We start from the raw sequence: 20,724 nt of genomic DNA, 5'->3' as shown, positions 1-20,724 counted from the left end.
GGGAGGGGGGGGGGAAAGGGGAAGGGAGGGGAGGGAAGGGAAGGGGAAGGGAGGGAGGGAGGAGGTGGAAGCGGAAGGGAGGGAGGAAAGGGGAAGGGAGGAAAGGGGACGAGGGGAGGGTTAAGGAACAAAAAAGTCAGTCATACTTGCGTACATAATAAATAAATGGCTCGTCACACCGATACACATGTTGAGTGCAATGTTGACCACTGTCGGTCATGTACACACACGCTTGACGCGACATATAAATGTGAATAATCCTTATTACCATATAAATTCAATTCAATGGGGATGTGATTGTGACATCGACGGGACGAGCCAAACGGCCTCGTGGATAATTTACACCAAAACAAGACCCACGTGAAGGCAATAACCCAAGGTCTCTGGATCCTGGAGGGTTGCAAGCGAAGCCCAACTCACCCAGCAAACGTCCGCCATGGAGTGCACAGCGTGCTGGAAGCGCTGCCTCTGCGTCTCGCTCTCTATAAAATGCTGCAGCTGCGGGTCGGCCTTGGCTTCGGGATCCATGTCCATGTCTCAGCCAGATAACCCAGGAACACTCCGGGAAGGAGTAAATACTGTCCGTGCTTGAGGATGCGAATAAGCCTCCGCTATGGTGACGTCAGATTGAAATGGCTCGTTCCCGCTCACCTTCAACAAGCACGTGGTACAGGCCGAGCTGTGTTACCTGTACTGTACTGCACCCTTTGTGCGGATGTATCGGCATCGGCTTGACATCTATTCCTTTAAAATCTGTTGATTTTACTCGTAACTTGTCAGTTCCCTTAACCGTTATGAATGTCGGTACTTATTTCATTGTTTTAATCGTTATTGCTTTGGTGTTCAGTTGAGACGGTGTTGAGAAATTACACGCTGAACTTCTCTATATACCCTAATCAGATTTATTGTGGGTTCGCAGTTGTAAACAATATCAAACTCCATAGTTTGTGTCTGTGTCGGTGAACATTTTAAAGTGATTTTTCACCATTGAGCGACAGGGCTAAAAGTAAAACTGATATATAGCAGAGTATCTCAAAAAGTTGTGGACGGATTTGGACTAAACTTGGTGGACGAGTTGGTGTCACGTCATCCGGCCTATGGGAATATGATGAAAAGTTGGAGCTGCCCCCCTCCTCTCCACACATCCCAATAATGTAATAAAAATTAAGCCAGTTTTTAATGTTGTGATATTCCACTCTAAGCCCTTTAGGATTGATCTCAGAAGTGGAATTTGGCAACAATGACAATTCACACAAATGGAGTGTTGGTGATTTGCAGGTGGGGGTGTTCCATCACAAAGTGTCATCCCTCAGATGGAAGTTAAGCTGGCTGCTCCCTCTGCTAGCATTAGAGGGTGGGTATTGGCGAAGAGCAGGTAAGTTGTCGCCAGCACCCTGGAACAAATTCCGAATTCCTGCCTTGACTGGTGTCAGGAAAACAATGAAAGGCCTTGGGTGGAACAACAGACTGACAAACTGGTGTTCAGCAATACCGCAACTATTGTGGAATTTGAAAAACATCCCATAATAACGCATGCCACAGCCCACAGGATAATTAACATTAAACTAGTCATCGCTTCCCGTTGCTGTTGATGAAAATGCTGACACACCCAAAACCGACGAGTCATTGCAATGCACCACATCAACCACCACGATAATCATAATATATAAATAAAAATTCATAAACACACGTTTCTTTACATCCTTTTTTATTTTTGGATACAGAGTTCAGGACGCTGAATGGAATAAAAGGAAAAGCAGAAAGAGAAAGGAAACACCAACAGCACAGTTGAACTACAAAATAGAGGAAGACTCTGACAAATAATGGCTGTGAGGTGGTGAACAGCAACCTGGAGGGAAGAATGACATTGAAGAGAATGTGGAAGTTGGTTCCACAGGTGGGACAAAGAGGATTTCATGAGTGGACGTCAGCAGTGATCCTGTATTTTGGGAGTTTCACCAGAAGGGTATTGATGATGGACCGCGTGCACCCGGCATTTACCTGGGGAGGGGAGAAGACAACAAAGCACAGAAAGAGCAGACGGTGCAAGACCAGAAAGGGGGCGGTAGAATAGAGAGAAACCACCAACCTGTCTGTGATTGCAAAGTGATAGGCCCATCGACTCAGCTTCATCATGGGAGATTCCAATGTTCTAGAAAGCCCAAGTTACCACGGTGTTAAACTGAGTAAGATGTGATGCAGGGGAGCCAACCCAGAGAGGAGAGCAGAACTCCATCAAGCTGAGTAAGGTGTGAGGCAGGGGCGGCAGCCCAGAGAGGAGAGCAGTACTCCATCAAGCTGAGTAAGGTGTGAGGCAGGGGAGGCAGCCCAGAGAGGAGAGCAGAACTCCATCAAGCTGAGTAAGGTATGAGGCAGGGGAGGCAGCCCAGAGAAGAGAGCAGTACTCCATCAAGCTTAGTAAGGTGTGAGGCAGGGGAGGCAGCCCAGAGAGGAGAGCAGAACTCCATCAAGCTGAGTAAGGTGTGAGGCAGGGGAGGCAGCCCAGAGAAGAGAGCAGTACTCCATCAAGCTGAGTAAAGTATGAGGCAGGGGAGGCAGCCCAGAGAAGAGAGCAGTACTCCATCAAGCTGAGTAAGGTGTGAGGCAGGGGAGGCAGCCCAGAGAAGAGAGCAGTACTCCATCAAGCTGAGTAAAGTATGAGGCAGGGGAGGCAGCCCAGAGAAGAGAGCAGTACTCCATCAAGCTGAGTAAGGTGTGAGGCAGGGGAGGCAGCCCAGAGAAGAGAGTAGTACTCCAAGCTGAGTAAGGTGTGAGGTAGGGCAGGCAGCCCAGAGAGGAGAGCAGAACTCCATCAAGCTGAGTAAGGTGTGAGGCAGGGGAGGCAGCCCAGAGAGGAGAGCAGAACTCCATCAAGCTGAGTAAGGTGTGAGGCAGGGGAGGCAGCCCAGAGAAGAGAGCACAACTCCATCAAGCTGCAGATGAAGTTCTTGTCGGTGGCTAGGAGTTCAGGTGTGTCAAGGAAGGACTTTGTGCGAAGGAGGACGCCCAGTCAGCAACTGGTTTTGGAGGTGACTAGATCTTTAATGTCCACCAACTAATGCCGGCAGACGGGACGCCCAATTTAACGTCTAACAATGGGACAGCACACACTGATGCTTCGTGATGCCTACGAAACACCACAATGACAATTTAGAGATGGGTAGTGATTGACACCGAGGCTGGACAGGTGATGCACACAAATGGATGGATGGATCCAAGCACTTCGCTTGAAATGCTGTCGGTGTAGCTTCCATAAGTGGCACAGCTGCGGCCTCAGTCAATGATGCTGCATTAAAAGAAGAAGCAGCAGCACAGCTTCAAGTCCCATGTTCTGTGCAATCGACATTGTTTGTGTACCCTCATCGTTCTTATTTTATTGGCAACAATGATATTCATCAGCTCGCAAAAGGCTTTCGATTCTGTTGACAAATATAAAATGTTCCAAAGTTCAGAATTATACGACATTCCGACTCAAATCATCAATGCCATCAAACTTTCATACACCCATACCCAAGCGTTTATTACTCCCGCCAGGGAGTAATGCATTCGATCGTGTCCGTCCGTGTGTGTGTTCGTGTGTTCGTGAACAAGATATCTGGAAAAGTTCTGAACGGATTAGGATGAAAGTTGGTGGGATGATTGCCCTTGGAATAAGGAAGAATTGATTGGTTTTTGGTGAAGCTCAGGATATTATTCCGGATACAGGAATTTTTTGAAGGATTTTTTTACCATTGGAAGATAGGGCTGAGCAGCGGCCACCCACGGCGGGAGTATGCGCTCTACTGAGTGGCGTTCTAGTTCTTACAGGAAATGGGCAGACCAAATAATTCGACCTACAAGCAGGGGTCGTTCAGGGTAACACCCTCAGACTATTCATTCGAGCTGTAGATTATATCTTACGCCTTTCACTGAGCCCTGCAATGATAAAGGGATAAAGATTAGCACGAGAGCTAATCGAAGGCATCCGGCAAAGTTTGTTACCGATCTCGACTTTGCTGATGACATCGCACTTGTTTCCAATAGTTTAAAAGGTAGGCCTTCACCATAACGAAGAAAACCGAGTACAACTCAATCAACACACTCTAAATCACCAACCATCCAATCTTAGTCTGGAATGAACATCAAACCTGTAAGTGACTTTAATTACCTGGGTTCATACATAATGGACTCAGGAAAAGACGTGCAGGTCAGGAAAGAGATGGCCGACAAGAAATTAGACAAAATTTGGTGATCAAACTTGCCAGAGAAGTTAAAAGTAAAACTCTTCAGGACTACCGTTGAAAACATAGATCCTCAGGTGCAAAAATACAATAAGCATCTTTCATCCCTCATCCTTTGGAAGCCTAAACCATCAACATCGAAGCGTGATAGGAAGTTGTGCTACCCTGACATTGTTAGAGACACAGGTATTCAGGCCTGCGATCTTGGCAGATAGAGACGTCTGGGAAGGGGTTGTGAATCTGTCTTGGCCGCGGCCGCAAGATGATGAAGACCTTTCTTACGACGCCAGCATCAAGTCCATATAAAAAGTAAATGTTGCACAATGCAGGACATCTAAAAGGGTAAAAATATTTATTTTCTTGACTCAATACATAATCCCAAATAAAATAAAATAAAGAAAAAAGATGAACTGCATGGCAAAGATATACTGGATGAAATTAAAGACAAAAGTTTATACACGAGACGATGCACTTGAGAGTTTGACCTCAACACTGCTGAGTAACGTCGAGGGAGATGATGAAGTCAAAAGAAACCCCATATCCAGACCATGTGATCAAATGGCAGTTTCTTCAATGACAGCCATTCAATAGAGTGGATCTTGAGGTTTGCTTTTGAGTGGAAAAGAAAAAGATGGCACTGATAGGAGGAAATAGGCACATGGGAGAATGGACCAGGAGAATGGAGGGTGGCGGCACTGGGAAGTTGGCAAGTGAGAGGGGAGGGGGAGGTGGGGGGGGGGGGGGGGAGGTAATAAATGGCTTTAGAATGTTTCAGAGTAATTTAAATTTTTCTTGTACAGTTCAGTATCTGTTGCCGATCGTTCCATGGCAGGCGACGGCTGTGGCCAGGCAGGTGGAGGCTGGGAGGGGGTGTGAGGGATGAGATCAGGAGGGGGTGCTTTTATTCTGTTTTGCTCATAATTGAGACTAAAACAAACAATTGAAATAAATTGAAAAAAAAATTATTTATGGTACCATATCTGGCGTGAGGGCCTTTCGCTCTCCTACGAGCCCAGAGCCTCGTCTTGCTCCGGCTCTTCTCGTAGCGGCAGCTCCCCCCATCCCGAGCCACGTCACGTAGTCGGTGCGGTCACCTGATGGACGGGCACAAGTTTCTTTTACAACTCAGCAATAAGGCCATGGGAGAGAGAGACAGAGACACAGAGACACAGACAGAGACACAGACACACAGACAGAGACACAGAGACACGAGAGAGAGAGACACGAGAGAGAGAGAGACACGAGAGAGAGAGAGACACGAGAGAGAGAGAGACACGAGAGAGAGAGAGAGAGAGAGAGAGAGAGACACGAGAGAGAGAGAGAGACACGAGAGAGAGAGACACGAGAGAGAGAGAGACATGAGAGAGAGACACGAGAGAGAGAGACACGAGAGAGAGAGACACGAGAGAGACAGAGACACGAGAGAGACAGAGACACGAGAGAGACAGAGACACGAGAGAGACAGAGACACGAGAGAGACAGAGACACGAGAGAGACAGAGACACGAGAGAGACAGAGACACGAGAGAGACAGAGACACGAGAGAGACAGAGACACGAGAGAGACAGAGACACGAGAGAGACAGAGACACGAGAGAGACAGAGACACGAGAGAGACAGAGACAGAGACACGAGAGAGACAGAGACAAAGACACGAGAGAGACAGAGACAAAGACACGAGAGAGACAGAGACAGAGACACGAGAGAGACAGAGACAGAGACACGAGAGAGACAGAGACAGAGACACGAGAGAGACAGACAGAGACACGAGAGAGACAGACAGAGACACGAGAGAGACAGAGACACGAGAGAGACAGAGACAGAGACACGAGAGAGACAGAGACAGAGACACGAGAGAGACAGAGACAGAGACACGAGAGAGACAGAGACAGAGACACGAGAGAGACAGAGACAGAGACACGAGAGAGACAGAGACACGAGAGAGACAGAGACAGACACGAGAGAGACAGAGACAGAGACACGAGAGAGACAGAGACAGACACGAGAGAGACAGAGACATGACAGAGACAGAGACAGAGACAGAGACAGAGACAGAGACAGAGAGAGAGAGAGAGAGAGAGAGCTTAAACAGCACAGCTAGTAAAATGATATACAATGATACACAATGGGAATATAAAAAGCAGCTTCTTCTTCATATTCATTTCTATGCAGCACATGGCTACAGGTAGAGCTAGAAAGAGCAGAGATTTCCAGCCCTTGCCAGGACTTGTTTTATGTGGTGGACTGGTGATTGTGTGCTGGTGTGGTGTGCAGACGATGCATCGACGACGTAGGTTGATATTGTTGCGGATATGAGGATTGTATTTTTTTTATTGTGTTGTATTGTAGTAAATTGTTGTGAATTATTGCTTAAGTCTGGACCCTCCTGCCTCCAGTGTTGTATAAAGGTCAAAGGGCGTTCCCGTAGTTAATTCCATAAAGCATACACGTTAGCCAATCATAGATTTCCCCCTGGTTGATAGTTATATCTTTATTATGTGTATTAGGGTAAGGCCTTGTCTCCCATTAAGATGACACTCCATTGCACCAAGTGAAATAGAGTAGATTCCTTTCATTCCCCATTCCCACTCCCAAAACTTTCATTGCCTTTCATCATTGCCAAGCCTCGATTGCCAGTTACATCCCCTCCAAAACCACCATTGAACATGTGCTCGGGTCGGGGAAGAAAGGCGTGCCCGCCCATCGTCATCAAGGGCGGAGCTAGAGGGCCGTGCCGACCAATCAGGGCTGAGGTGAGCACACCGATGGGCGTGTCCTGAAGGCCGGCGGCTTGATCACCGGAGGCGCTATAAAAGCGCGCGCGCAAGGACGTTGTGGAGTGGAGTAGTTGCTGAGTCGTGTAAAAAGATCATCCAGAGAGAACCAACTGTAAGAGAACCAACTGCGAGAGTACATTGAGATCACCCAAGGAAGCTTTGTACACAGCAACGGCTGATCAAGTGGACCGATGCTTGTTCCTGAGCTGGTGCTTTTCCGAACAGAGTCCGAGGCTGGCATGTGAGCAAAAGAACATAGAGAACATTAAGGAGATCATCATCCAGGGAAGCACAAAGCCTGTTGTAGTCCTGGCAAAGCACACGACGTCCACAGCAGCAACAGCAGCGGCGGCCACAGCAGCAACAACACTCAACAGCCGCTTGGGGCCTGGACGGCGGTTTTGAGCAGGGCCGCGAAGGAACGGCGGCTGCCAAACGCGCCGATCGTGCTGCAGGACCCCTTGGACCTTCCTCTCCCTCCAGCCATCCACCTCCTGCCCATCCATCCTTTTGTGTACGTGAGTTTGTTCTGTTTGTTTTGTCCCTGGGTTAATTAAGTTTGTATAAGCTAGCGTTGCACTGTGTCTAATATCTTCTGTATATTATTTTCTTATCTTTCCTTCTCCTTGGTTTTTTGAGCCTGTAAATAGCAAATAAATTATATTCGTATTTCCAACCTTTTTCTCTGCTTCTTCTTCACATCCGTGTCGCCTTAGTCTTTTCCCTATTGAATATCTGTGGCGCGATCCGGCCAACGTTCGGGAATCGGGTTAGTCGGGGTAACTGTTAGGCCGCAGTGCCATCCGCTCGGCAAACCAACATCCTTATCCACGGGCCGTAACAATATTCATACAGTGGACAAACAGACCTTTTCGGTTTTACTGTATAATTTCACGTTCCAATCATATGTATTTTAAAGACGTTATCACGTTCCATACTTTCTAGACATTTGCCCGTCCTAATAGTACGTACTTTATAGATGCACTCATGCTCTTAATATACGTACTCGCATTCTAAAGTACACACTTTATAGAGATAGTCAGGAGAAAATAAATAAATTAATAAAAGAACGTGCAACACTGGTCACCACCACTTGGTGCTTATGGCCTACATCAGAACATTATGTGTGGAGACAGACAGACCGACCCAAATGCAATACCCTCTGGTGACGGTAACAGCAGCTCAAATACAAACAGCACAAAAAAGAAAATGGATATCATCAAAGCAGAGCAACAGATGGTGGAAATATCACATCGACACGAGCAAGGAAAAAGCTGCAGGAATACATTAAGATACTTACAAGCCTGCAACCATTCTATGGTGGAGACAAAAGAAAAGAAAAACAGGTTCTTCCAGGTATACTCCGAGGACGGAGAATCATCTGTAGCGAAGCCGCAACATTTAACAGAACAAAAGAAAGACCCAATAATGCACATATGCCCCAAGCAATTAATAAATACATTGATCCGGAACTGTCTACATATTACATATAACAAGCATTCCGAGTATTGCGCTGCAATACATGTCCCCTACCAGCATTGGGTAGCACTGTCATAGAAGACAGTATTATGACTTACCGCACTCCAAATTGTAGTCCGGAAAACTGTTGGGGAAATTCCCAAAGTTCAAAGTGCCATAACTTTGTCAAAAATTATCGAAACGTCGTGAAGTTCGAACTTGATCTGTAACTTATCATGAGGAAACCATGTACCAAGTTTGAAATCATTAGCATTAAGAGTTTAGGAAAAAAGTCCGGAAAGCTGTTCTTTGCGTGACGGACTGACTGACAGACGGAGGGACGGAGTGCAAACCTATAGTCCCCTCCGGTGCACACCGGCAGGGGACTAATAAAAGTTTTAAAGGCTGCAGATTCTTTTTTTTCCTTTTCTTTTTTTGGAAGTTTACCGATCCTGAAGTACTGTCTTTTACATCACCTTATTAGTTATTTGTGCCTGTTGTTTGTGTCCTTTATGACATCCTTAAAAACTAAGTTTCCTGATTGGAATGATTTTCAATTTTGCTTCACTGCCAGAAAGGCTGAAGCAATTGCTTTACTGTACTGTACACAATTGCTTTACCACACTGTACACATGAGTACTTGGTACCAGACACCATCCATTTGCCACAGTCAGAGCCAATGTACTGCTAAACTACAGGTTCATGTTCCGATTCATGCTCTGCGGTGTTCAAAATATAAAATTCATTTGTAATTAAGTAGTTCCTCGATCACAGACTGGCATCTATCAGAGGGACAGACAGAGTAAACCAATTGCTTAACTTTGCGCCGAGTGTGTAGGGTAATAAAGTACGTCAGCGGGTAAACAAAGATGGCGTTGTGCCAACAGTGGGAAGCAGCATTCATGCAAGGCCTTCTGTACCAAAAACCAGGAAAATTAAACAAATTAACGAGGCAAATGGAGAGTGGGATGAGGAGGGAGAAGTAAAAGGAACCTTCAGGTTACTCACTGCTCGAGCTGTAACTGCTAACTAGGCTGTCCTGAGAACCCTCGACGCTGGCCGTGGTTGGCCGCATCGCTCGTTCACTCCGAAAGCGACTTTGGGCCTTCCAGTCCAGCACAGAGTCCAGGCTGCGGCCCTGTTGATTGTGTAATGGTGGGCATCAAGCAATGACAAGGTCAGATGCGGGCCGGCATCATCCGGCAAGACCTCTAAAAAAAATTATACCAATAATTTCTGCAGAGCTTCCCGGCCAATTACTGTACAGCGAAGCCCAAAAAGTGAGCCATTAAAGGGAAGCAAATGTATTGCTCAAGCCTCGGCCATCAGTGTTCTTTGCCATGGCCCATTGGCCCAGTCTTTCATTGATGCTTAAACTTTTCGCAAACAGTTAAAATGACGTGTGCACAACCCGCTGAGCATTCTAAACTTTTCGCAAACAGTTAAAATGACGTGTGCACAACCCGCTGAGCATTCCCATCTGAAATCCATGACTCATCATGCTGGGATACCAAGTTAAACATTACGTTTAGTCGGTAGTCTATAGTGTAGTCTTTGCAGTTCACATGAAAATAGACTGACTTTCAATGTCGGAATTGCTTAGACGTTCTACCGTCAGCCTTAACTGCTGCAAAAAAAAAAAAAAAAATCACATTAAAATTAAATAAAGTGTAAATCAAACAAATAAATCAACAAAAGTGAGAAGAGGAAAAGCAAAGGTCGGATTTTTTTTTTGCCTGTTTTTTAAAGCTCTTACACGAGCCTCGATTCTGTATCCAAAAAAAAATAGAAAATAAAAATAAGGGGAGGCAAAAAAAAAGAAAAAATATATTTTTTAAAGGTCATGGGAAGAGATGATTTTTGATTTTGATGTGCCGTACTCCTTACAAAGTGTTGGCGTTGCAGAAGCAGCTTCTTGGAAAGGGTTATACTGGATGGCTTGCCATTGCCTTCCCAGCATTGTTTGTCCATGCCTATCCTTTTAAATGTTGAGCATCAAGCAAGGAAGCACCACATACCATTTTTCAAGTCTTTGGTACGACTCAGCCTGGGGTTGACCCACTGACCTCCCAGATTCAAAGCGGATGTTCTGACCGTTCCGCCACCGAGTGTTCTGAGTTTGGTCATGTGAAGAGATGAAGTGCAAGTCAAATGGCAAGAAGCGCCTGTCAACTTGGAACCACGTCGCAGGACATTTTGTGCGACCTTTCGTCATGGGACGTTCGCACCATAGACTGAGTGGAGTACCAAGGCCCATGGACAACGTGGCAGGAAGCATTGCGCATTGGTCACCTGCTGTGTTGGTTTTCTCTTCCAGCAGTCATGAATTTGCCTGGAGGCCTGCTCGCGTTCCACGACGAGCCACGCCAGTCTTCAGCCATGATTGTGGCAACATGGCTATCCTGTAAGGAAGTGAGCGGCTGCTCAACCTTTCCCTGCTGTTGCAATGCCTTCAAACGTGGAGTCTAAAATTCCTTTGTCACGTGTCAACCAACACGTTCGTACTAGAGTAGAAACACCATCCAACGGTGCAATCGGGTTAATATCGTGGTAGCATGACCATTGGTTCTTTTTGCATCATATCAGCGTGGGACTCTGAGCGGGAGCATTGGAGGTTCCAGTGTTTCAATTCAAAGATGTCCACGTTTCCTTAAACTTTTCCAATCAGTTATCTACACTTACAATGGAATTCTAATTCTTGTAATGGAATTCTATAAGCCCTGAATGGAATTCTCTCATCTCCCATCCCTGTTCAAGCTGGAGTTCCTCAAGGCAGTCTTCTGGGCCCTGTGCTTTTTCTGGTCTTCATCGATGATATCTCTGACTCTGGAAAATCCTCCCTTTCTCTTTGCTGATTACTCCACTCTACCACTCCATATCTCAACCCTGAGATCGGCAGTCTGCAGCCTCCTCACTCTCTGCAGACCTGGACAAAATGACAGACTGATCAAACAAGTGAGACATGTCTTTCAATCCTGACAAATCTCACACTCTTACTCTGTCTCTCCGAAAAGACCGACTGGACAACCCTCCCATCCACTTTCTCAACAATCCTCTCGAAGAAGTTCTGTCACTCAAGCTCTTGGGTCTCACTATCTGCCATGATCTTTAGTGGGAAAACCACATTTCCAAGCTGGCCTCCAAAGCCAGTCGCTGACTGGGCAGCATCCATCGTGCGAAGTCCTTCCTTGGTACACCTGAGCTCCTCACCACATACAAGGCTTTCATCCGCAGCTCAATGGAATACTGTTCCCCCCTCTGGGCCGGTGCTCCTGCCTCACACCTAGCTCATCTTCAGGCTGTTGAAACCAAAGCGTTCAGAATCATTGGAATCTCCCGTGATGAAGCTAACTCCAAGGGCCTTTCACTCACTCACCGCAGGCAGGTTGGTGGTGTTTCTGTCTTCTACCGACTCCTCTCCGGCCTTGCTCCCCCAGCTCTCTCTGGGCTCTGTCCCCCAAATATTCCTACAGGTCGCACAAGATCTGCCTGCAACCCGCTTATGGTTAAACTGCCAAAATCAAGACTCTCTATTCACCTTCACTCCTTCATTCCTCTTTTCTCCCGCCTCTGGAACAAACTCCCTCGATCTCTTCAATCGCACAAGATCCAGGTCTTTAAAGACCCTCCAGGTCTTTAAAACAGCTGTTCACCACAATCTCTCATCTTCCCCCATCCAAATTCTTGATCTTTTCTACCCCCGTTAATACACCCCAAATCCACCTCTTTCAATCTCCGACTTCATTCCTGAAATTCCTGGTAGTGTCAATTTGTTTTATACCGTGTAACCCTTCCCCCACATCCCAGCCCAGCCATCTCCCTTCCACAGATCTCCCAATGTCGCTGTTCTCTACTGTTGTGCTTGTGTGCTTCCCTCTCTCCCTATCTTGTCTCCCACTCCCTTTAGTATATATTTTACGTGTCCGTTTATGTTTTTTGCGTTTGAAGTGCTAGCTCTTACACGAGCCTCAATGTTGAATACAAATATTATATATATATATATATATATATATACACAGGTGCTGACAGCTTTTCTAATTACACAGTTTGCTCTTTCAGTGTCAGTGTGGGTACTGACCACGTTTTGAGGACGGTGCAAGATTCGTCTGCAGAAAGCTTTGAGGGCTGAAAGACTCTGGAAGAAACAAAATGCAGTCACAGTATAAGGGGAGCCAATCATAAAAGGGATGATACGTATGGGATTTTAAAGAGGATTAGGATTGGAAGAATTGAAAGGAGGAAATGATTTTTTTGCTTCAGATCGGAAGACTTTGAGAAAACAACGATAAGCATTAGAAGATTGCAGGAAGTGGCAATACCTTCGTCTTCCCCATCTCGCCTGCACCTCCCTCTCCTTCTTCAACCTCTCGTCGTCTTTCCCTCGTCTTTCTGAGTTCCGCCCTTTGGGCCCGTGCCCCGGGTACACGTTCGACAAGCTCCCCTCCACGCAACGTCCAGTCAAAGCCGTTAAAGCTATTCGATCTCTACGGGAAAACAAGAGGAGAATGCAATAAAATAACATGTATTCGGTGGAATAAATAATCGCAAACATGGAACAACATCTCCCTAAATAACATAAAATGAAAACAATTCCTTAATTCACCGTTTCACTAACATTTACACGACTTATCACAACCGCAAGTTCTCATTATATGCGCTTTGAATTGTTGTTGACCGGTTCTTAAACATAGCTCTGAAATAATTTGTGCAGAATAAGAAGGAAAAAAAAAAGTGAAGAAGAAGAAGGTTATACTCAGAAAGGGGAACAACCCCTCTTGTTCCTAACCAGATAGAGCCTGTCCGTGAGCCGAGGTAATCTCAAAATCCAAACCAAAAAATCCAAAAACACCGCAAAAGGTTGCCCGCCAACATGGGTTGCACCACACACAGCTGGTAAACGGACGTTAAAATATTTGGCCAAACGAAGTTTGTAATATTCGGGTTTGACTCATCGACTCGTGCATGGACACGCGTACACTTTTTCTTGGGAAATTCCTACTTTAAGACACAATCAGACAAAATTTATATATACAGTGTACGTAACCAAAGCCTCACCGTAAGGCCCAATTCCCTTTGTGTGGTCCCTGTGAAGTCCTCTCCCGGGGTCATGTCTTTGCGCCAGCGTGGAGGTGTACCCGGCGGGGGCGGCTGAGGGCGAACAAGGCCGTAACGTCCTGCCAGCTGGACGATCTTCTCCCGCTCGACGGCGGCGCCGCCTTTCTGCCGGTCCGGTCGACACGAGCGGTCAAACTCCAAAGTAGCAGCAGAAGCAAAGTCGTCTGCACGGCAGCCATCCTCGCGGCGATGTTTTGTGACCGACATGGACAACGAACGTTTGAAGAACGGCGAGGCCTGATCAAGGTGCGATGGCAGGAGGAGGCGAGAATGAGCCGTCGGCGGTGAAGGGAAATCTGCAGGGAAGAAAAACAAAATCAAGAATAAGATCAAGAGCATTACACGATAAAGTGCCCTTCGTGGACGTGTCTGACGTGACCGTAGCAATATCACCATCAAGTTGAAGAAACTTTCTTCCTTCCTCCACCTTCACCAACTCTCGCACCACCCGGCCAGTTCGCCTCTCTTTGCCACCGTTCCTGACTTGCTGCTGTTCCTGTCCTCTACAATTGTCGAACAAATCGCTCTTCTTGTACCCTTCACCCGCCATTCGAGTCAGTGGGCTTTCTGCCTGCAAAAGTGTCCTCCAGTCCACTTTCTTCCCCACCCTCTGAAAGTTTTTCAAGTGCTCTCCACTCCACATATCCTGTGTGGGTTCCAGTGTGTGGTACAGTGGAGGAGACAGCGGAGGAGCACAGAGAAGGGCGACTGCAAGGTGAAGACGGGTGCGGTGGGTTGGAGCCAGAACTCCAAGAGCATCCATGTCTGCATCTCCGATGGCAGCACAAACCTGAATAGGGAAAGATGCGTATACACAATGAAGGCCGGGGAGGTCAGTAGGAGAATACAACGGTGGAGGGATGAAATTAGGCGAGTGTACAAAGGAGGGTCAATGCGGAGGAAGAGGAGACAAAGTGTGTAAAAGTGGGGTGAGAGAGAAGGGAGGAGGGGGGCGGGGGGGGGGGTGGAACAGATGGAGTTTATAAAAGCAGAGAGAAGAGGTTAAGAAATCTTCAAAGGAGTGTTGGTGTGGTGAGGCGGAGGAGTGTATAAAGTGGGGTGGGGACAAGGAGGAGCACATTGTTCTTGTGAAATTCCCCCACCCTTCTCCTCCTAAGATGAAGGAGAAGGGGTTGAGAGAAAGGTGAGAGAAGAGAAGGGTGGGGGAGGAGGAGAAGGGTGGTGGAGGAGGAGAAGGGTGGTGGAGGAGGAGAAGGGTGGGGGAAGAGGAGAAGGGTGCAGGAAGAGGAGAAGGGTGGGGGAAGAGAAGAAGGGTGGGGGCAGAGAAGGGTGGGGGAAGAGAAGGGTGGGGGAAGAGAAGGGTGGGGGAAGAGAAGGGTGGGGGAAGAGAAGGTCGGGGGAGGAGAAGGTCGGGGGAAGAGAAGGGTGAGGGAAGAGAAGGGTGGGGGAAGAGAAGGGTGGGGGAAGAGAAGGGTGGGGGAAGAGAAGGGTGGGGGAAGAGAAGGGTGGGGGAAGAGAAGGGTGGGGGAAGAGAAGGGTGGGGGAAGAGAAGGGTGGGGGAAGAGAAGGGTGAGGGAAGAGAAGGGTGGGGGAAGAGAAGGGTGAGGGAAGAGAAGGGTGGGGGAAGAGAAGGGTGAGGGAAGAGAAGGGTGAGGGAAGAGAAGGGTGAGGGAAGAGAAGGGTGAGGGAAGAGAAGGGTGGGGGAAGAGAAGGGTGGGGGAAGAGAAGGGTGGGGGAGGAGGAGAAGGGTGGTGGAAGAGGAGAAGGGTGGGGGAAGAGGAGAAGGGTGCAGGAAGAGGAGAAGGGTGGGGGAAGAGAAGAACGGTGGGGGCAGAGAAGGGTGGGGGAAGAGAAGGGTGGGGGAAGAGAAGGGTGGGGGAAGAGAAGGGTGGGGGAAGAGAAGGGTGGGGGAGGAGAAGGTCGGGGGAGGAGAAGGTCGGGGGAAGAGAAGGGTGGGGGAAGAGAAGGGTGGGGGAAGAGAAGAGTGGGGGAAGAGAAGGGTGGGGGCAGAGAAGGGTGGGGGAAGAGAAGGGTGGGGGAAGAGAAGGGTGGGGGAGGAGGAGAAGGGTGGTGGAAGAGGAGAAGGGTGGGGGAAGAGGAGAAGGGTGCAGGAAGAGGAGAAGGGTGGGGGAAGAGAAGAACGGTGGGGGCAGAGAAGGGTGGGGGAAGAGAAGGGTGGGGGAAGAGAAGGGTGGGGGAAGAGAAGGGTGGGGGAAGAGAAGGGTGGGGGAGGAGAAGGTCGGGGGAGGAGAAGGTCGGGGGAAGAGAAGGGTGGGGGAAGAGAAGGGTGGGGGAAGAGAAGAGTGGGGGAAGAGAAGGGTGGGGGCAGAGAAGGGTGGGGGAAGAGAAGGGTGGGGGAAGAGAAGGGTGGGGGAAGAGAAGGGTGGGGGAAGAGAAGGTCGGGGGAGGAGAAGGGTGGGGGAAGAGAAGGGTGGGGAAGAGAAGGTCGGGGGAGGAGAAGGGTGGGGGAAGAGAAGGGTGGGGGAAGAGAAGGGTGGGGGAAGAGAAGGGTGGGGGAAGAGAAGGGTGGGGGAAGAGAAGGGTGGGGGAAGAGAAGGGTGGGGGAAGAGAAGGGTGGGGGAAGAGAAGAGTGGGGAAGAGAAGGGTGGGGGAAGAGAAGGGTGGGGGGAGAGAAGGGTGAGGGAAGAGAAGGGTGGGGGAAGAGAAGGGTGGGGGAAGAGAAGGGTGAGGGAAGAGAAGGGTGAGGGAAGAGAAGGGTGAAGGAAGAGAAGGGTGGGAGAAGAGAAGGGTGGGAGAAGAGAAGGGTGAGGGAAGAGAACGGTGAGGGAAGAGACCAAGGGTGAGGGAAGAGAACAAGGGTGAGGGATGAGAACAAGGGTGAGGGAAGAGAACAAGGGTGAGGGAAGAGACCAAGGGTGAGGGAAGAGAACAAGGGTGAGGGAAGAGAACAAGGGTGAGGGAAGAGAACAAGGGTGAGGGAAGAGAACAAGGGTGAGGGAAGAGAACAAGGGTGAGGGAAGAGAACAAGGGTGAGGGAAGAGAACAAGGGTGAGGGAAGAGAACAAGGGTGAGGGAAGAGAACAAGGGTGAGGGAAGAGAACAAGGGTGAGGGAAGAGAACAAGGGTGAGGGAAGAGAACAAGGGTGGGGGAGGAGGAGAAGGGTGGGGGAGGAGGAGAAGGGTGGGGGAGGAGGAGAAGGGTGGGGGAGGTGGAGAAGGGTGGGGGAGGAGGAGAAGGGTGGGGGAGGAGGAGAAGGGTGGGGGAGGAGGAGAAGGGTGGGGGAGGAGGAGAAGGGTAGGGGAGGAGGAGAAGGGTAGGGGAGGAGGAGAAGGGTGGGGGATGAGGAGAAGGGTGGGGGAGGAGGAGAAGGGTGGGGGAGGAGGAGAAGGGTGGGGGAGGAGGAGAAGGGTGGGGAAGAGAAGGGTGGGGAAGAGAAGGGTGGGGAAGAGAAGGGTGGGGAAGAGAAGGGTGGGGGGAAGAGAAGGATGGGGAGAAGAGAAGGATGGGGAGAAGAGAAGGATGGGGAGAAGAGAAGGATGGGGAGAAGAGAAGGATGGGGAGAAGAGAAGGATGGGGAGAAGAGAAGGATGGGGGAAAGAGGATGATTCTCCCACACCCTCCGAAAAGGGTGTGGGAGAAAAGGGTGTGGGAGAAAAGGGGGTGAGAGAAAAGGGGGTGGGAGAGAAGGGGGTGGGAGAAAAGGGGGTGGGAGAAAAGGGGGTGGGAGAAAAGGGGGTGAGAGAAAAGGGGGTGAGAGAAAAGGGGGTGAGAGAAAAGGGGGTGGGAGTAAAGGGGGTGGGAGTAAAGGGGGTGGGAGAAAAGGGGGTGAGAGAATAAGGTTTGGGATAAAAAGGGTGGGAGTGAGAGGGGTGGGCGTGGAAGAGACTGGGATGGAGAAGAGGAGGAGCGGAGTGATGAGTAAGAGCAATAAAATATTGAGGGTGAGTAAGAGCATTAAGGGGGGTAGGATTGTGAGTTACACAGTGTTAAAAAAAGAAAAGAGGAAGAACTGGAAAAAAGGATGGTGGGGGTGAAGAGAAGTGAGGGACAAGGGAAGGTATAGGATTGAAGGGGTAAGGGGAGGAGCTGTTGAACAAGCAGGAGGAAGAGGTTGGTGGGGGGGGGGGGGGGGGGGGTGAGGAAGAGGTTGGGGTGGGGAGGGTGAGGAAGAGGTTGGGGGGGGGAGGGTGAGGAAGAGGTTGGGGGGGGGAGGAAAAGGGGGGAGGGGAGAGGAAAGGGGGGGGGGAGGAAAAGGGGGGGAGGGGGAGGAAAAGGGGGGGGGGGAGGAAAAGGGGGGGAGGGGAGGAAAAGGGGGGGAGGTGGAGGAAAAGGTTGGGGGAGGGTGAGGAAAAGGTTGGGGGAGGGTGAGGAAAAGGTTGGGGGAGGGTGAGGAAAAGGTTGGGGAGGGTGAGGAAAAGGTTGGGGAGGGTGAGGAAAAGGTTGGGGGAGGGTGAGGAAAAGGTTGGGGGAGGGTGAGGAAAAGGTTGGGGAGGGTGAGGAAAATGTTGGGGGAGGGTGAGGAAAAGGTTGGGGGAGGGGAGGGTGAGAAAAGGGTTGGGGGAGGAGAGGGGGAGGAAAAGGTTGGGGGAGGGGAGGGGAGGGGGAGGAAAAGGTTGGGGGAGGGGAGGGTGAGGAAAAGGTTGGGGGAGGGTGAGGAAAAGGTTTTGAGGAAAGGTTGGCGGGGGGGGGGGGGGGGGTGAGGAAAAGTTTGGGGGAGGTAGGAGGAGGAAAAGGTTGGGGGAGGAAAAGGTGGGTAGGGTGAAGACGAGGACCGTGATGAGGTAACCTCAGTATTATGTAAAGGTGAGGACAGACTGGGCGGAAGCCGAGAGGACAAGGCGAACACAGAACGACAGGAAACCTGATACTGTACATGAAAGTGAAAGAACGCACAACTTCATGAAACCATCGGTTATTTTACAAATTTAACAACTACATCCGAACAAGCACGAACTCCAAAGGAACCCGCACCGTGTGGGCTCGTTACACGTGATCCCTTACTGGGGGTGGACACCGTGGGCTTTGCCCCCATCGTACCTCCATATCGTCGTATCCCTGCTCGTGGAAGTCTCGCGCGTACTGTCCCAAACCGATCACGCGCAGCCACGCGCTCACCTCGCCCCCTCCGTGCCCCCCTCGCTTCCCCTCTCTTTCCGCCATGTCCGCACTCCGACTAACAACCCCCATTCATTGCCATCGCTCTTCCGTCTGTGCTCCAGTCGTTCCGACGCTCCTCCCCGTCGATCTCCGACTTTTTCTTCCTGTACCTTCCCGGAGCCTCTCGTCACACCTCCCACCTGATCCCGAGCCGCCCGCCTGAACTTCCGCCTGAACGAAGAACCAGCAGATTCAGAGCAGCTTCGAAACGCCACTCGGAGAGTTTCTCATTTCCTGACCGATTATCCACGCACGGACGATGACGTTTTAACCTCGTTTTACCTTTAAACACACCCCAAACCATGCAGCCACACCTCTCGCCCAGACAGGTGGCCACACCTTCACGAGGACAAAGTTCAAACACATCATACCTGTGTCTACATTACATTGCCCCAGCTACCTTTTTATAGGAGGGATTCCCGAGAGGATTAGAAACACATTCCAAAACGAATTCACGCGAGAAACTTCCATTCGACAATTACAATCCATAAAAACTGGACTAAAGGGATGAAAAACAAACGTCACAGTTACAAACTCAGGGCATGAAGGAGTCTTCAAACTTTTCCATCAAAATCAGATCTTTATTCATTTCCTTTGTTGTATCAGATCAACTGAATTTATTTATTTCCCAAGCCCATCAACCCTTCTCAAAGAGAAGAAAATACATGATTAGGGCTACACCTAAGATCTCTGGGGTGGCATCCCACATCTTGCCTTTAATACCCTTTTCAGGTAGCTCTTCTCCAAATACACGTCAGGACGAAGACATGGCATGACATGAGGACATGATGACATCCGAAGGAGGCATTATGACACAAAATCACCGAGATTGCACGCAAGACCATGAGACCAGCCACTATCGCTCCAACGAATACTCAGAAAACCAGGGAGAGTTTACGGTCCGCTTAGGCCCGGGCCCTGTCGGTCTGGCGTGAATTCAGTTCTCGGTTCGGGGTGGCCCGGTTTCCGGACAACCGGGGTTAACGGAGCTCGGATCGGTTATCCCAACATCGTGTCCGGTCCCCTCGTCGGGTGTCATTTCCCAAATCGGGGCTGGCAGGCGGCGAACGTGTGCAGTGCTTCCAGAAAGTTGCTGTACGTGATGCTGTGCATCGGTCTGGAAGGCAGGACAAGGGAATGCAAACACGGCTTGGATCAGGAAACAGAAAATTGCAAGCGAGTACAGAAGATCCATTAATCAATTTGATGTTGACCATCACTTTAGGCATGCGAGAAGGTGTGATCAAGTCATTTAAAACAAACCAGAGGTTCCAGAACCATTGGAAGGAAACCCACATGGTACAACAGCCATCTTTATCCCCAACTCACATAATCTCTGAGATTCGCAGGTGCCAAGGTAGATATCCCAAGGTACTTTGCACAGGGCCCAGTCTCAACACCAGGTCTGGATCTGGAAAGCCTGGGAGGGAGGCTGGGGGTCGTGGAACAGCAGAATGCGTCGTATGTGGAATGAGGTGAGGAGGGAATAAAGGACAAGGTCACAATGAATCAGTAAAAGACGAACTCGCATTTCTAGCATTCCCGGCTGGTGACAAAATGTCTTCCCACTGACTCGGAAAACTTACAACTGCCCTGCCTTGGTGTTACCCAAGCCCACCAATAGGATTCATTCTCACGAGAAAACAATCAGGTAACACACACCTCACCTGTTGCAGGTGTCACCAACTGACGCAATCTACAGTTTCAAAACTTACATTTTTAAAGTAAATAAATAATATATCGAAATATATCTATATCTCTATCTCTATATCTCTCTATCCATATATCTATCTCTATATCTATCTCTATCTATATATCTATCTCTATCTATCTATATACTGTATTTATCTCTATCTCTATATCTATCTCTATCTATATATCTATCTCTATATATCTATCACTATCTATATATCTATCTCTATATATCTATCACTATCTATATATCTATCTCTATCTATATATATATATCTATATATATATCTATATATATCTATATATATCTATCTATATATATCTATATATATCTATATATATCTATATATATCTATATATATATATATATATATATATATATAT

At 48.8% G+C, this 20,724-nt stretch overlaps 3 protein-coding genes across 3 annotated transcripts in view; all 3 read right to left on the bottom strand.

Moving 5' to 3' along the window:
• TIMM8A (translocase of inner mitochondrial membrane 8A) overlaps nt 1-725 on the bottom strand; it is a 7,718-nt gene extending 6,993 nt beyond the window's left edge. The window contains exon 1 of the mRNA XM_068135707.2: nt 421-725. Within this exon, the coding sequence (XP_067991808.1) occupies nt 421-534 (114 nt within the window). The 5' untranslated portion in view covers nt 535-725. The remainder of the gene's footprint in view (nt 1-420) is intronic.
• A 3,830-nt stretch (nt 726-4,555) lies between these two features.
• LOC137439694 (uncharacterized) lies at nt 4,556-18,909 on the bottom strand. Its single transcript, XM_068135704.2, has 8 exons — nt 18,529-18,909; nt 13,962-14,358; nt 13,509-13,864; nt 12,773-12,937; nt 12,532-12,588; nt 9,462-9,591; nt 5,196-5,314; nt 4,556-5,080 (listed from the first exon to the last, which is right to left on the bottom strand). Exons 1-8 carry the CDS (start codon nt 18,676-18,678, stop codon nt 4,982-4,984), a joined length of 1,473 nt encoding a protein of 490 aa, XP_067991805.1. The 5' UTR covers nt 18,679-18,909; the 3' UTR covers nt 4,556-4,981.
• A 296-nt stretch (nt 18,910-19,205) lies between these two features.
• Nucleotides 19,206-20,724, bottom strand: part of NUS1 (NUS1 dehydrodolichyl diphosphate synthase subunit) — a 22,022-nt gene continuing 20,503 nt past the window's right edge. The window contains exons 5-6 of the mRNA XM_068135705.2: nt 19,978-20,080; nt 19,206-19,765 (exon numbers count right to left, since the gene is read on the bottom strand). Of these exons, the coding sequence (XP_067991806.1) occupies nt 19,684-19,765; nt 19,978-20,080 (185 nt within the window). The 3' untranslated portion in view covers nt 19,206-19,683. The remainder of the gene's footprint in view (nt 19,766-19,977; nt 20,081-20,724) is intronic.

The sequence above is a fragment of the Myxine glutinosa genome, chromosome 14 (assembly GCF_964187855.1).
Source record: "Myxine glutinosa chromosome 14, kmMyxGlut1.1, whole genome shotgun sequence".
Lineage (NCBI taxonomy): Eukaryota > Metazoa > Chordata > Myxini > Myxiniformes > Myxinidae > Myxine > Myxine glutinosa.
The sequence above is the reverse complement of the archived record's forward strand: the minus strand, read 5'-3'. Positions and strand labels throughout refer to the sequence as shown.